The sequence below is a fragment of the Buceros rhinoceros genome, unplaced genomic scaffold (genome assembly GCF_000710305.1).
Source record: "Buceros rhinoceros silvestris isolate BGI_N320 unplaced genomic scaffold, ASM71030v1 scaffold635, whole genome shotgun sequence".
Lineage (NCBI taxonomy): Eukaryota > Metazoa > Chordata > Aves > Bucerotiformes > Bucerotidae > Buceros > Buceros rhinoceros.
In genome coordinates, this window is record NW_010414368.1 from 128,971 (window position 1) to 144,148 (window position 15,178).

At 41.0% G+C, this 15,178-nt stretch overlaps 1 protein-coding gene across 1 annotated transcript in view; it reads left to right on the forward strand.

Moving 5' to 3' along the window:
• KLF12 (Kruppel-like factor 12) overlaps positions 1-15,178 on the forward strand; it is a gene marked incomplete at its 3' end in the record, with an annotated part of 117,263 nt that overhangs the window by 87,087 nt on the left and 14,998 nt on the right. The window contains exon 3 of the mRNA XM_010137054.1: positions 1,940-2,483. Within this exon, the coding sequence (XP_010135356.1) occupies positions 1,940-2,483 (544 nt within the window). The remainder of the gene's footprint in view (positions 1-1,939; positions 2,484-15,178) is intronic.

Genomic DNA, 15,178 nt, shown 5'->3' on the forward strand with positions numbered 1-15,178 from the left:
AAGAGCGTTTTGTAACAGCCTCACCTGTGACTGATTATGTGCTTTGAAAAGTAACCTGTTCTTCACTCTTTAATAGGAGAATGTCCCATTGTTTTTATAAAAAGGGGTTTTTTTTCCTTCTTTAATTTATATTACAGCAGAACATCAGGGTCCAGGGGCCGAATGAATTGGGGTCCCTTTGTTTTAAGTCAATTTGTATATGGATAGAGGAAGAGACTCATTGTTCCAGAGATGTTCTTGCTTTCAAACGGGGGAAAGTGTGTTGGATCCATGAACCAGATGGGATCTATTAGAACATCTCACCTTTCAGCATGCCAGGGATAATATCCACTTAGGCTGTTAATATTACAATTTCTATTTTTCTATTTTTCTTTTGCAGTAGAACTGCATTCGTGATGAAATCTGGCTCTGACCCAAAACCAGGAGGGTTCTCCATGAAAATATTTAACATAGTTAATTATAAAAATCCCCAAGTGAATTCATAGCTTGCTTGATTGTGAGCTTATTTAGAGCAAATGAACTAAAACATTTGTTTCTTAAGTATTTCTAACTTAATATTTTTAGATACTCAGTAAATACTATAATCTAGAGATTGAGAGAGTGCATTTAGAGGTGCTTAGGTACCATTAAAAGATTGCTTGTTAGATCTGTGTATGGAATAATTGCTTTGGGTCAAGGGAGATACGACGTCGCTTCATATGCTAAATGATTTTACTGAGGTAAATGATTATACTGAGGTTGGTTTTCCATACTACAACACGAGACAGCAGAGAAGCTCTGCTGCAGTGCAATGCCATGGAGGTACTTAGCTGAGGATCTGTGCTTTGTCTTACTACCAGGTTATTGATGGGCATTTCCTTCCTTGCTCTGCCTATTGAAAATTACTTGAAAAAACATTTTTAAAGAGTAGTTATTAATGACGTACTGTCAGAAAGGGAAGATATATCAAATGAGCTTCTCCAGGGATCTATCTTTGGCCTCGCATTATTCAAAAATTCTATTAATCTCTTTGATGGTGGAAATAAGGAATAAAACTATAAAAATAGCAGATGGCACTAGACTAGAATAAATTTAGACCAACCTGCTTTGAAAGAGTTGGTCTAAAGTGTAAAATTATTTTGCAAAGTCAGGAAAATTGCTCTTAATTAGTATGGAAAAGTGAAAAAATGAAATTATAGCAATGGGGAAGGCTGCCTAATGTGCTAGTTCAGAATAACAAATCACTGTAGCTACTGCTGCCTACAAGCATGGGGCTCCGTACTGACCTATGAGTCCATTTTCAGTAGCCATGCAGAATGCAGTAAGTCAAACATTGAACTGAAGGACTGTGTTTAGCGTAAGGCACCTCCTTCTGAAAAAAGGTGTGGGCAAAACTGCAAAGTTCACTGCAAAGAGCAAACAAAAGTACTACAGCCTGTTTGTTTAAAGCTGACTTATGACAGCAAGAAGCAGCAAGGTCTGCCTAGTCTCAAAGAAGGTAGACAAGTAGGGACAAATTGCAGTCTTCAAGCGTGCAGAAAGTTGTTTGAAAAATAGTGGTGACCATTTTTCTACATGTCTCTTAGAGATAACAAAAGAGAATAGTGCTGTAGCTTGAAGTTAGATGTTGGAAACAAATGTCCCGTCAATATAAATAGTGGTTACCTATGGAGATATTAAAATTTTTGTCACCGATGAGTTTGCATAGTAGAAAGAAACAGGGTAATTTTTGTACATTTAATTCTGCCACCTTCTAAGAATTTTTTGAATATTCTGTTCAAACTGAACATGTCTGTGCTTTCTGGCATGATTTGTCCTTTAAAATTATGAGCTGACTCAAGAAAAAGAAACAAATCCTGAGGCTTTCATGACCCAAGCTGTGTGATGTGCGTTAGTAATTGGGTGTGTGCATCAACTTTAGCCACATATGTAACCACATTCCTTTGTCCTTCCTCAACAGTCTCCAAACGTCCACAACTACCCAGATATGGAAGCTGTACCCTTGTTACTAAACAACATGAAGGCAGACCCCACAGAGGATTCATTATCTGCAGACCATTTCCAAACACAGACTGAACCAGTGGACTTGTCAATAAACAAAGCCAGGTCGTCCCCTACAGCAGCTTCATCTTCACCAGTTTCCATGACAGCATCAGCCTCCTCCCCTTCTTCTACTTCTACGTCGTCGTCTTCTAGTCGGCCGGCATCATCACCCACAGTAATAACATCAGTATCCTCAGCGGCATCTGTACCGTCAGTATTAACTCCAGGTCCTCTTGTGGCCTCTGCGTCCGGTGTTGGAGGCCAGCAGTTTTTGCACATTATCCATCCAGTACCACCTTCAAGCCCCATGAACTTGCAGTCCAACAAAATGAGTCACGTACACCGTATCCCCGTGGTAGTACAGTCGGTACCTGTTGTCTATACAGCTGTGAGATCACCTGGGAATATGAACAACACTATAGTAGTACCACTGTTGGAGGATGGGAGAAGCCATGTCAAAGGTAAGCTGAAACCAGTTATGTGCATCTGTGGCATCTCTAAAACTGCTTTCGTGTGAGGAATATGTAACGATGTTATAAAGCTGTTAGTTTCCAAACTTACCTTGTTGATTGCTGAAAAGACACGTAACTTACACTATCAGGAAGAACCTTTAAAAGTCGTATCCTAGGTGCTCTTTAAAACAAATATTTTCGTCAAGATTGAGGTCAGCAATGGTGTTAGATGCTCAGACAACTCACGGCAAGTTTTGTCCTGAGAGGAATAAATCCTCCCCAGAAGCTGAAGAAGTAGGACAACAGAATAGTGACGACATATAAAACGTCATAGATGAACACGGAAAACTCAGGCGATGCAGATTTGGCAAGGGAAGGATTGTTTCCTTGCAAAGAGAAAGCAATTGTTGGGCTGTAGGAATGTGCAAAGGAAAGAGACCTTGGACCAGAGAGTAGCAGCAGATGCAGAGAGGTAGGCTATATTAAGCTCAAGGAGTGGCAGTGCTCCTCTTCTTCCAAATTAAACAGCAGAAGGGAAGGAAGCCACATGGAATGTACGTGTTGAGGATGAGTTTTGCAGACACAGGACCTGAGAGGCATATGGAGGTGTGAACGGAAGAAGAAAGTACATGCCGGAAGGACAGATACATCTTGGAGAGCTGTCCAAAAAATACAGACGGGGAGCTGGAGAGCAAGAAGAAATGAGAACACAACAGTTACGGAGGTAGCAAAAACTTGTTACGTGGTGGGTGGAGGAAGAAAAGAGGAAAGAGATGTGCCCAGATGCTTTAAAAGTATAGCTTTATAAAGAAGGCATTAGTGACAGAGATAGGAACGTGAGGAAAGGAATGAGAGAGACTAATTTCAAGGTTCATTGCGGAGTGAATAAAATATGGCTAATTCTCCCCTGAAATGAGGTATTGCTTGAGGCAGAAAGGGAGGGTACTGACAGATAACCTTACTTTAGGACTTATGAGACTACAGGGCATTTAGTAATACATCTTATAACATCTCTTTTGTGCCTAATTGCATAATGAACAAGTCTCTACAACTAAAAGACCTTTTTTCTTCAGCTCTCATATCTGTTTCTGATGTACTGGTGACTGTGTATTATGGTACAGGACTACAGCAATGGGTCATTCTGATGTTTAGTAGCATCCTTTTATCCATAAATCTTTGGTTCTTATCCTGTTCCTTTAGTACTCAAGTGTGGACTGTGCCCTCGCAACAGGCTTGGACAATCTGGGTTTTGTTTTAATCCTCAAAATGCCATTTTAAGAATTCTATTACACTTCATACGGTGACATAATTTTAGGACTTTGTGCTGTTATGCCAAGAAACAATAAATGAAAGCAGAACGTTTCACCATGTTGTGTGGGGAGAAAAAAAAAGCAAATTTTAGTCTGTATTTTGATTTTGGAGCTTTGAGCCGCACCTGACCTTGAACTCATCCAGAATTTTTCCCATTTGTTTTCTTTTCAAACGTGCTAGTTGGCTCTGCTGGTAGTCTCATCTATGGGAAGCACCTCCTGGTCTTATAAAACTGAAACTTCACTACCCCAGTTTTCTCAACAGAATTCCAGAATTTAATGTGCTGTAGGGATTTCAGCCCGGGAGTACCGGGCCTCCTCAACTGCCCTGACAATACCACCTATGCACTATTATTGGCAGAGATCATTAATATACATTATTAATGTACAGCTAAAGAAAAAGAAGGGATTAAGCTTTCTTCAATTTTTTTTTCCTCATCAGTTGTACCCATTTTGCTATCACTTAATTCTTTTATATAAGTGTTCAAGTTAATTTGAATAAATACAATAGGAAAATATTGATCAACAATCCACTCTTGACACTCTTTTGTCAGTTTTTGCCCAAGTGTGAGGGTTTTTCTTTAATCTAAAACAATATAAATGATAAAATACAAAGGTATTGCGAAAATTAAATGATTAAATAAATTTTATGTGTACAGGACTAACTTCCCTTCACTGGTCAGCTGTTGTGCTGAAAAGAAGACATAAATGTACACAGATGCTAACAGGATATTGCTGTCAAATCAAATTGGTTGCTAATCTTCTACCAGCTGAAGGAGAAATTCAGGTTTGAAATCATCTAAAGTCACAACTTTCAACTTTTACATGAATGTTGATCATTTTCAGAAACAAAAAAGTATGCATGCTTAAACAAAGTCTATCCACAGATAGCATCGACAGCATTTGTCACGTAATCTCTGTGTTGTTGCTGCTTTGGTGCTAAATCAGAGAACACGTTGGTGATCCAGGGGTGTGGCTGGGAAGCACTTTAAAGTTATATGGTACATTAGCCTGTATCTAAGTCCTTTTCACTTCAATGAGACTTAAGCACCTTCCCGACAGAGATGCTTTAAATGCTAAAATTAATTAAAATTATGTCAGACTTAAGTTTAGACCTCTTCTGTTTTTCTAGATACAGGGAAAAATGCAAGAAACAGGATATCTAGAAAAGTTTTTTCCTTGTCATTCCCAGTTTTATTTTCCTTATGCTGAATTCTCCTTTTCCTTCCAGGTTTGACTGGAACTATTTCCTTTTTAATTTTATTGCAAAATCTTCTCAGGCCACCAGCACTCCTCTAATCCTGCCTCCGGGCATTTTACTCAGTGGCTTTCTGCTTCCCCTGATACGCATTCCAGTCCACCTTCCTTTCTCATTCAGGCAAAACTGTCCTCCTGGAAGCTGCTTTTCCAGGCAGTTCAAGCAAATGCATCATTCTTCACATTCCGTTTGAATTCTCTTTGCTCCAGGACAAGAAATCGCTACCTCCTCTTCTGTTTCCCCCTCTTTTTCTACCTTTCCGTTTTTTCTAGTCCCCATCTCGCTGACTGTTCTTTGGGTGCCAGTTTCAACAGCTCTTCTTCATCTCTCCCTCCTTATCCGTTAATATTTCTAACCCATACTGTCATCTCCTCCTCTGCTGCTGTGTATCCTTCTCCATGCCATCATTCATCCTGGCATTCTGTGTTGCAGCTTCCTTCGGGAGAGTCTCACATCTCCTTTTCTGCCTCTCAGTGTGCTGCTCGTTTCTGCTCTCCATCTTGCCTCCTCTCTCTTATTTTTTTCCCATTAAATCAAACCCTTTCTACATTGAAAACCAGATGGGTTTGCAGAGAACTAGCTCTTGTGCTGCCGGCAGCATCCCGTCAGGTCCTGTGCCATGTGCTACATCCCAAGGAGAGTGACGGGAGCCAGGATATCATGCCACAAAAGCACCCTGTCAGACTAATGCTTTTTGCAGGATAAAACCCTCTCACTTTACCTAGTGTAAATCAAAATCAGGATTTTGGCTCTGCCAGCCCGGCTATGCCAGTTGCCCACTACAACCTGATCGTCACATTATTTCATATGTGCAAAGCATAATAATGTGTTAGGACTGTCAGGGCATGGAGGGGACAGGAGACAGGCATAAGTCCCTGTGGGCACTGACAGTCCAGGCTGCACCCTCTGCACCCACCCCCTACATCGTGGTCAAGAGACAAAGTTCACTCCCTTCAATGAACACCACTGTTGTCTTATCCAAAGCCTTAAAAAGCACTCGGAGACTGATTTTCTGTCTGGAGTAGGTGGTGAGCACTAGCCGTCCACAGTATTCCAGAGCATTAAAACTCCATGAAAAATGGTTTCCTCACCCTTTTTTCTCCCTGTTCAGCGATGGTGAGGATCCCTAAAAGATGTAATTAGAGGCAGAGCAGGTAGCAGCACCTGTAGGTAAGGTTACCTGATGGTTTCCCTTAAAACCCTGTCTTCAGTTGCTGCAAGTCTGTCTGTGTGTTAACCATTACGGCGTGCCTGCCTCGGGCTATTTCTGTTTTCCGTTTTTCCTTCTTTTTGAGAAAAGTTTCAAGAAAACTACTCCACTCTTCCTGAGACTGAGCAAAGAGAGAAACATGTAGCATTTTCCATGGTGAAAAATTTATTCTGCTTTTTCGGGGGTAAAACTCTAGAACCTCTGTGGTTTTGTGCCATAAACCTCAGGTTTGGTTTGGATCATTGTCCTTTATTTTGTCTTTGTGTAAACACTTGGGGAAACCAAGCCAAACTTCATCCATTTCCCATCCGTGATGATATTGGTGTAGACTATTTTTATGTTACTCCGTCCATGTATAGACCTGGTGGGAATACATAGATTGTGACTTTTCACAGTTTACACATGCCGTATTTCTCGCTGTGAATACATTAATAAGCAGTAAATGTAGTACCTTTTGCTACAGTTTTTTCTGCAATTTAAAACAGGTAATACCAGTAGATTACGTTATCCACTGCCCTTGGGGTTTTTTTAAGTAGAGCCTGTTATTTCTGCCTACTGTAAAGTTATTCCACAAAAGCAAACACAATTTGTAGTACAAAGTTAGAAATTTAGAGAGCCATTTGATTTGTTTAAAGGTCAGATTATATGGTCTGTTTGTATAAATTATGCTATGGAAGTGACTCTTAATTGAAACCAGTAGTGCTGGGTTTTTCTATTTAATGTGAAACAATTATGCCTTCTACAGTTGAGAGGATGGTTATTTTGAATTTGAGTTGCATTGAAGCAAAGAGTTTCTACTTTAGCTATAATTTTCATGTTGTTACTCACAAAAATCTTCTGCAACTGTATATACTCCAACCTGTCAAGCTCCACCCTTCTGTCCCCCTAAGTGATGAACCTCTCTCCCCATTTGTTTGGTTCATCTGGAAGAGATGCTAGTGGTTCTTGGAAAGGAGAAGCAGGTTGGCAATGGCTAGCCAAGAAGAGAATCAGGCAGAAAAGCAGATTGCGTTCGGGGCGGGACCTGTGTTCTGGGAGATGGTGCGTGTATTTAAGAACTAGAGTAAATAGTAATTCCTTCCAGAATGGAGAGTTAAAACACAGGTTATAAGATATACTGTGGTATTTGAAACTGAGAAGGAGATTGCTTGAAGGTGAAGTAGCTTGGGTTAACTATGGGGAGTACCATAAGCAGTATTCTACTTCTATCTCCAGAAAAGTCATGTTTCTGATGACTCACTAGTGACATGCTTAGGTTGTTCAACTCTAGAAGCACATGCTCTTTAACACTGGATTTAACATCATATATGTTTGTAACTATGAGCAGGTTTAGGGAAGTGAATGAGGTAGATGTGTATTCCAACTTTGTTTGTGAAGCCCAGCGTAAGGAGGATGGGGAAGCCCATTTCAGCATATCCTGAGTCCTTGCACCTTTTGGAAGATGTTAATTCCTTGCCTTCCACACCAAGAATGCCTCTGGTCCTTTGTCTCCGTACTGTCTCCAGGGCTGAGCTTTATCTAGTTGTTTTTACCCACAAATTTGGATCCAGTAGAAACACATGGATAAAAGCTCATTTATTTTATCCCTGCCTTGCGTTTTATTGTGTCTTGCACCAACCTGCTGGAAACTTTCTGGTGTCTGAAATATATCTAAACAGTTGCGGTGTGTGAGTTGCAACCTGCTAGCATTTGGTAGTGGCTTTGCAATATTTTCTTTAATATTAAATATATACTGTCCTTATTGTTTTCCCTGTTCACTCTTCGTGATACAATATTTGTACATTGGATGCTGAAATATAAATCTCAGTAGTCTCGGTAGTTTGTTTTTTGAGTAGATGAGGTCTCATGGCATTCAAATAGCTTAGGAAGAGAAGAGTCCTTTGATTAAAAAAATGATGTTGTATGTTTATGTATACAACCCAATGACAGAAATGCTTAAATATGTGCATATATTACGTCCATGCAATCACTCTCACCTCTGTATTTCTTCACATAGCTATTCTTCTACAGGTTTATGGCAAATTATTTGACTGGTGAAATGATTTTAAATATTGCCTTTGATTGGATCATAGCAATTAATATTGTCTGGTAGATTAGTTACACTGTGCATTGAGTGCCAATGCCCATTCTCTGTGAACCATAGCTATGCTGGGTAGAGTTAACTGCTCTAGCCATATAGTCCCATAAAATCTCCATAAAATCTGAAAACTGTGGAGTATGGGTAATCTTGCTATAAATCGTAATAAAAATTACCCCTGTAGACTCTATATTCTGACCATTATGTTCATGGATACTGCTGCTTTGTACATAAAGTTTTATGAAATAAATCGACCGATTCTGCTGCCCCTACCAGACACTAAGCTGTTTTGATTGAAAATCTGATAGTTGCATCCATAAAGTGCTTTTAATGAACTTCAAATAGGAAAAAAAATCCCATATATGTGCTTCATACAGTATGGACCAGCTTAGGAGGAGAAAATCATGAATACCATCATTCCCATGCATTTGTTAGTTCCGTAAAGCCAGGATTTGGTTTCCTAAAACAATGTGAAGTTAAAACCTGAGTGTAACAGTCTCTGAGGGCATAATTTCAAAGAGCTCCTGCACATCTGCGCCTGGAAGTGTTGCTTCCACCATTAAAAACACAGTGGCATCTGTGACCTTCTCCTTCGACGTTCTCCTGCTGGGGAAATCTATGCCAGGCTCCTGTTCTCTAAGAAAACTGCTAAGGTAGGGGGATGTTTGGTTGCTTCAGACATCAGGCTAAGGTGTGAGGATAGGCTTGCATAGTTATGAAACCTATTTTCCAAGAGTGGCACAGAAAGATGGAGATGAGTCAGAACCTCTACTTGGCACTTGCAAGAACCTCTACTTGCACTTTTTAAACCAGAGGTATTTGAAACAGTGGAAGTTTAAGAAGGAGCAAAAGAAGTCACTGTTGGCCAGCAGTGCCCTTCCTGCAATATTTCAGGTACCAAACTATGCCATGTATCAAACATAGAGACCGAAGTTGTGGTTTAGGCACTACAGTATTAATAACTGTTGGTAGATTATTAGTTTTAATGATGATTACTGTGTCCCCCTCTGAATTACTTCCAAATTTGCTCTCCTGGGCCCTGAGGTGTCACTGCTGAAGACAGAGGCACCCCTTTGGCATTAAGCAAACAGTGGCAGGTGGGGAGAGAGTGAGAGCAACTGAGGACATGCAGTGCTGTTGCCACTGTCACATCTTCAGGCAGCTAACTGACATCCCTCAGGCACTCTTGATCCTTCCCCAGAAAACCAAGACATGGCAGAGTCTCATGGGAAAAGCTAATCGTCTCCTCTTTCCAGGAAAGACCGGCTTACGATGGCTTCCTGAGCCACTTTCCTCTGCCAGAGCTGGTGCCCCAGCACCTGGTGAGGGGAAGGAGTGGGGCTCATACTAATGAATTTCCAGTGCAGTCCACAGAGGCATGTGGGCTCAGCATCCCTGAAGACACCCATCTCCCTCCACTGGCTGTATGGGAGGGTTGGGGTTGTTGCATTTTCCATGCAGCTGCCTGAAGGTGGGAGATGAGAGGCTATTCCCTCCTCTCCCAATGTCACCCAGCTCCTGAGGACCAGGGCTCTGAGAGGATGGGGGCTGATGGAAACTTGCTGTTAGGTGCTGTTGAGTCATTGTGAGGCAGATGATTATTATTAGATTCAAAATACTTCTTTCACAGTGTTGCTGATGCTGTCAGATTAATAACAAAATTGTGCTAAAGCACGAGCGCCATATAATTTTCTTAACCATATTTTCCAATATCATCCTCTAAGAGTTTGGCAGCAAGTGTCGCTCTGTTAACTTCAGTCCTTCATGCTCTGCAGATACACGTGTGTGTAACAGCAGTACTAATTAGATTCATGTAAATGTTAACTTTGGGGTGTGGGATTGTATTTTCCATTCCTAATAAAGTGCAAAGCAACCACTGAATACAGCTAGTCTGTCACCTGCTGTATGCTAGCATGCACTGGAGGCAACTGGAGAGGTGTTTCTAAGAGGGACATTTGGCAACAGCAAACATGACTCTTTCTGGCTTATTTGGGGCACCTCACATTTCTGCGTAATTTAAACTTCCATTGCAATAAAAACCTGTGGCTATGTTTGCAAGAGCAAATACGTCACCCAGGCGTGGATCAGAACTAGCAAGGCCAGAGGAGCCTCCCCCACCATTCAGGCTGATGTTTCACCTAGCACAGGTCTTGGTGTCACTCACCCCACTGCAGACCTGTGTAAGCCTGCTGGCATGTCTGGTGGGTGGCCGTCAGGGCCACTTGGAAATCCCATCATGAGCAATCATTAAATGTTAGGCATCCTTCAGAGAAAGCAGGGTGGGGACTTTAATATGTGAAAAAAAAGCAAAGGGTCTCTAAATTTTGAAATCCTTTCAAAAAGCAGAAATAGATTTTTAATTATTTTAAGAAAACCACTAAGCATAATTCAGTTTTTATTACGTTGTGGTGTATTAGCAGGCCTGCATGTCTGTGCGTTTACAAAGTTATTAGCGGAGAAGTTAATTTAATGCAGAAAACTGAAAAATAAGATAAAATGAGCCAGAGGCTTCAATATTTCAGGGTGCTGAAATTTCTCTCTCTCTGCGTACACACAAGTAAGGATCGTCTCATAATGAGTCATTATGGCATTAGTTAATACTATGCGGCTTAGCTATAAAGAGAGGCAAAACTCCTGGTGGTTACTTAGTTTTCTCCTGCTCTTAAATATTTAACTCAGCTTTAACACCAGGGGCTCAGATTTGCCTTTAAATCAAAGATACCGTATAGACTTGAAATTGCTTCTACTGGGTCTTCGTGAGCCTGTTGATGGGATGAGTTTTCATCCCTCTCACTCATGGGAAATTTGACTGTGGTTAAGTTGTGCTAGCAATATGTTAGTATATGGCCATTTCACCACTGAGAGGGCCCAGATTCAAGCCACCTACTACAGGCATCCATCTGCAGGATTTGTGATGGTGCTTGGCCTTGCCCAACCAAGTCAGAGCACTTGAGCTGCATATCCCTAAAAAACTGCTGGGAGGAAGCAAAGTGATTAGGACATATTTGGATGGAGCCCAAGTATGACCGACAGCTGATGGCATTTACCCAACAGCCTAGACACACCAGCGCTTGGGTGAGAAGTGAGGGGTGGCGCGTTGTGCTCTTGTCAGCCTGGAGAGATTTAAATCTGCAGCCCCCTCTTTCCTAAGAGGTGCCCCAATGCAGACAGGAGCACAAGTCTGGAGAGTGGAGAAGGAGAAAAATACCCAGATGGCATCGCCCTGCACTCAGGTTATTCCCCTGGGAAGGTGGAGGCTTCATCCTGTCTATCCTGTCCCAAGGGGTTTGTCAGCCTGTAGCAGGTGGCAGACTGCATCTTTCCTGGAGATTTTGCTTCCATGATGTGGCTAATCCTGTACCATGTCAAAAATGACATGGCTGTGTGCCAGCAAGCACAAATTCAATCAGAGCTCGTTAGAAAGTTGCTGTACAAGTTCAGATTTATTGCAGCATTCTAAAGGGATGATTTTGTCCTGGGAAACAGGATCGGGTATTGTCTGGCTCCCACAGCCAGAATAAATTTTAAAGAGGAGAAGCTGTTTAGTTCAATAGAAATAGATGCAAGCTTATATCTGATTGAGATCAGATTTTTTTTCTCCTGGCAACTGACAGTTGGCAGATGCAATATAAATAATGGTAGCCTAAGTTCTGGAGTATTTACAGGCTGGTATGCATCTTATGTGAGATCTGTTTTTCACATTTTACCTTAAAACAAGTGCAGAGAGTGAATTTGCTCGTACCACTCAAATGAAAACTCCTTTTTGGTACAGTTTGGTAAAGGGGGCATTGAGAAGCAATTACACGTATGTACATGCATCAAGAGCAATTCTCTGTACTTTCTTTAGCAAAAAGGATCCTTGTTTCTCAAAAGCAACGTGGCTGCTTGCAGCCTTCAGCACTTGCTGACGTTCTTAAATAACTCTCCTGGCTCACCAGTTTTTTCAGCATGGAGTGCTAACAGCTTGTGCTTGTGGTGCCTGTGCACTCTTTCAAAGACACCTTTGTCCCACAAAAGCAGTCTTCAACTCATTTCTTTTTGCTTTCCTTGCCTTAGCCTCATCCACACTTCACAAAACCACAGGATAGTTCTGTCAACAAATCTTGCCTTTCGAGAGGAGCAGCGAGGGCAAGAAAACCAGCTCATTTTTAAGGCCTGAGCTTTATTAATTAAATATGTCTACTTGTGATAGGGAGGACTTTATTCAGTGACCCAACTGGGCCTCTTCTGGACCCGTGGTCTGAAGTCCAAGGAGCAGCTTGGTTGTCAGAGCAAGGTACAGCAAAAAGAGAGGTTAAAGTGCACTGGCATGTTTTGTAGACTCTCTTCTACCTTGCTTGCCAATTACATTCCATTACTCACTTCTCCACCTTTTTGATCTCATTTGCTAAATTATCTTTTGCCTGCATCTCTTCTTTCTTTCCAGTTTGATGTTTGTTAGACCAAATAATCACTTCTAATTCAGTGTTTATGAACTGCTACTGGTATTTATAAACCTTGGTGCCAGTTGTTCTTAGATGTTCAAGAGAAAGTTGAAGCTGTTGACATAAGCAGGAGTCATGAACTCTGAATGTATAAAAATCCCATACTGCCCTTTGCACACTGTAGTGAGTGGTGAGGAGGAGATATCTGTTAGGCTTTTGGCCAGTTGGTTGTCACATCTCTCATTTGGGAGAGGAGACTACCTTTAAAGGCTGTTTTTCCCTGTAGCAGCTGCAGCCACGCAGATGAGAAAACAAGCGGTTTACATCGGCTGGCAATAGCGAAGTTCAGCCTCCTGGTTAGTCACCTCAGGTCCCCAATGCCTTGGCCACCCTAGTCTGCAAGCTGAGGAGAGGTCACAAATAGAGAGGGAGAAAAAAAGGATGTGTATGTAGGCCAACATTTAAAAATAAGGGAATAATCTCTAGATCCTTATCTAATGAATTTTAAATGAATTTATTTGCAAACTGCCCACATTTGAATTTGCCCACTGATATGTTACTGTTCCCTGCCTTTTGTTCTCACCATCCTCACGTGTTGTAGCACCTTGTGATGTGTTATGGCCTTAAGTTGTGTTAATGACCTTAAGTTGCGTCAGGAGAAATTTATGTTGGATGTCAAGAAAAATTTCTTTACACAGAGGGCCATTAAGCGTTGGAACAGGTTGCCCGGGGAGGTGGTGCAGTCCCCATCCCTGGAAGTGTTTAAAAGCCGTGTGGATGTGGTGCTGAGGGATGTGGTTTAGGGACCCTGGCAGTGCAGGGTGAACAGTTGGGACTCGGTGATCTTAAAGGTTTCTTCCAACTAAAATGTTTTGATGATTCTGTGTTTAAATGTTGGTGTCTGGTGGGGCAAACTAGTGGGCAAAGTTATCCCTCGGTGCAAAAGCACAACCCCATTGGCAAGGTCATGGTTGCATTAGTAATATATACTAACATATAGTATATATGCAGAGTATATAGAGTACGATTTACCTCGCTGAGCAGAATTTAAAGGAAGCTAATTCAGAGTTTTCACCCTGGCACATTCCTCTGATAATCTAAAACCAACACCGAATATCACTGGAGTCTAAATAATATTTGAAGAGCTGGCTAACTGCAATAATAATGAAACCACGTGTCTTATAGGTAACAAAAGTATGTAAAATTTTTCATATACATTTGTACCATCTCTCGTAGGTGTATTCACCCTTAAGTGATCAAAATTGCTGTATAATAACTGTATTACAGACTAAATTGTGTAACAACGTTCATGATTTCAAGTTAGGCTTAAACATTAAGAAAGTTTCTAAGCTAGCTACTTAAAACTTTTACTGTAGTGCAAGTCAGATTAAGCCATGGTTAATAAGGGTGTGGTATACGTAGTTTTTTGTTACAATTCTAATTTTATTTACAAACATCAGTTTTCACAAAAGCATCATAGCAGCATTTAAATATTGGGCAGATAGATAGAAACATGTAACATCTTGTAATGAGTTTAGCTTTAAGAAAAACTGTAGTAGTAATGAAATAAGAAATAAGAATCCTACGCTTAAAGTTGCTTTTAAGAAGGAACATTAGGGAACAAGGCAGAAGTAGCACTTCTTTGCAAATAGTTTTCTGGAACTAAATCAGCTGACTAGACAGCTCAGTTGCTTTTAAATCAAATACTAGATTATCCCTAATGTTCAGGTACACATTGAGTACCATCATGTGCAAGGCATGATTTTAAGAAGCACAGTCAGAATGGTGCTCGTTCTACCTAAAACAATTAAATGTTTTGAACAATTTCTAAGTTGCTGTATGTTTGTGTCATGCAGGACATTGTTCATTGTCAACAGTCTTTGCTTTGATAAGCAAAAGGTGCTTTCTTTACCCTACATGAAGAAAGAGTCTGGAGTCCAAATGTAGCCAGTGGTCTTGAGGCACCTAAACAGTGCTGGTGGAAAGCTAATAGAAGTCACACTGTGCATCTGTAAATGCACTGTGCTTCCAGAAGGGGTTGTTCCATCAGCTTGCTGAACTTATTTTAATAGTATTTTCTTTATGAAGTTCTTTAACATTAAAAAAAATGCAGCTGAAGGGTGGTTATAATCACTCACTGTTCTGTTACTCAGAGGTGGTTCACAGCTAAGGCATAAATCAAAATTTAAGACTAACTTGCCTTTGAGTCATCATTCATTTAGGGAGTGTTTTCTTTTCAGGAGCCCAGCTATCCATCAGTGCTGCAGTTCTGGCTGCATCAGCTCCTGTAGTGTCTACAGCCCTCTCATTCAGTCTAACTCAGTCCCTTTTCTAGAGTCAGTGAACGTGGAAACATAGGGAATGTGGCAAAATGGGAAATGTAACTGTGACGTTTGGAGCTGTTTTCTAGCTGTAGGCCTGCTGA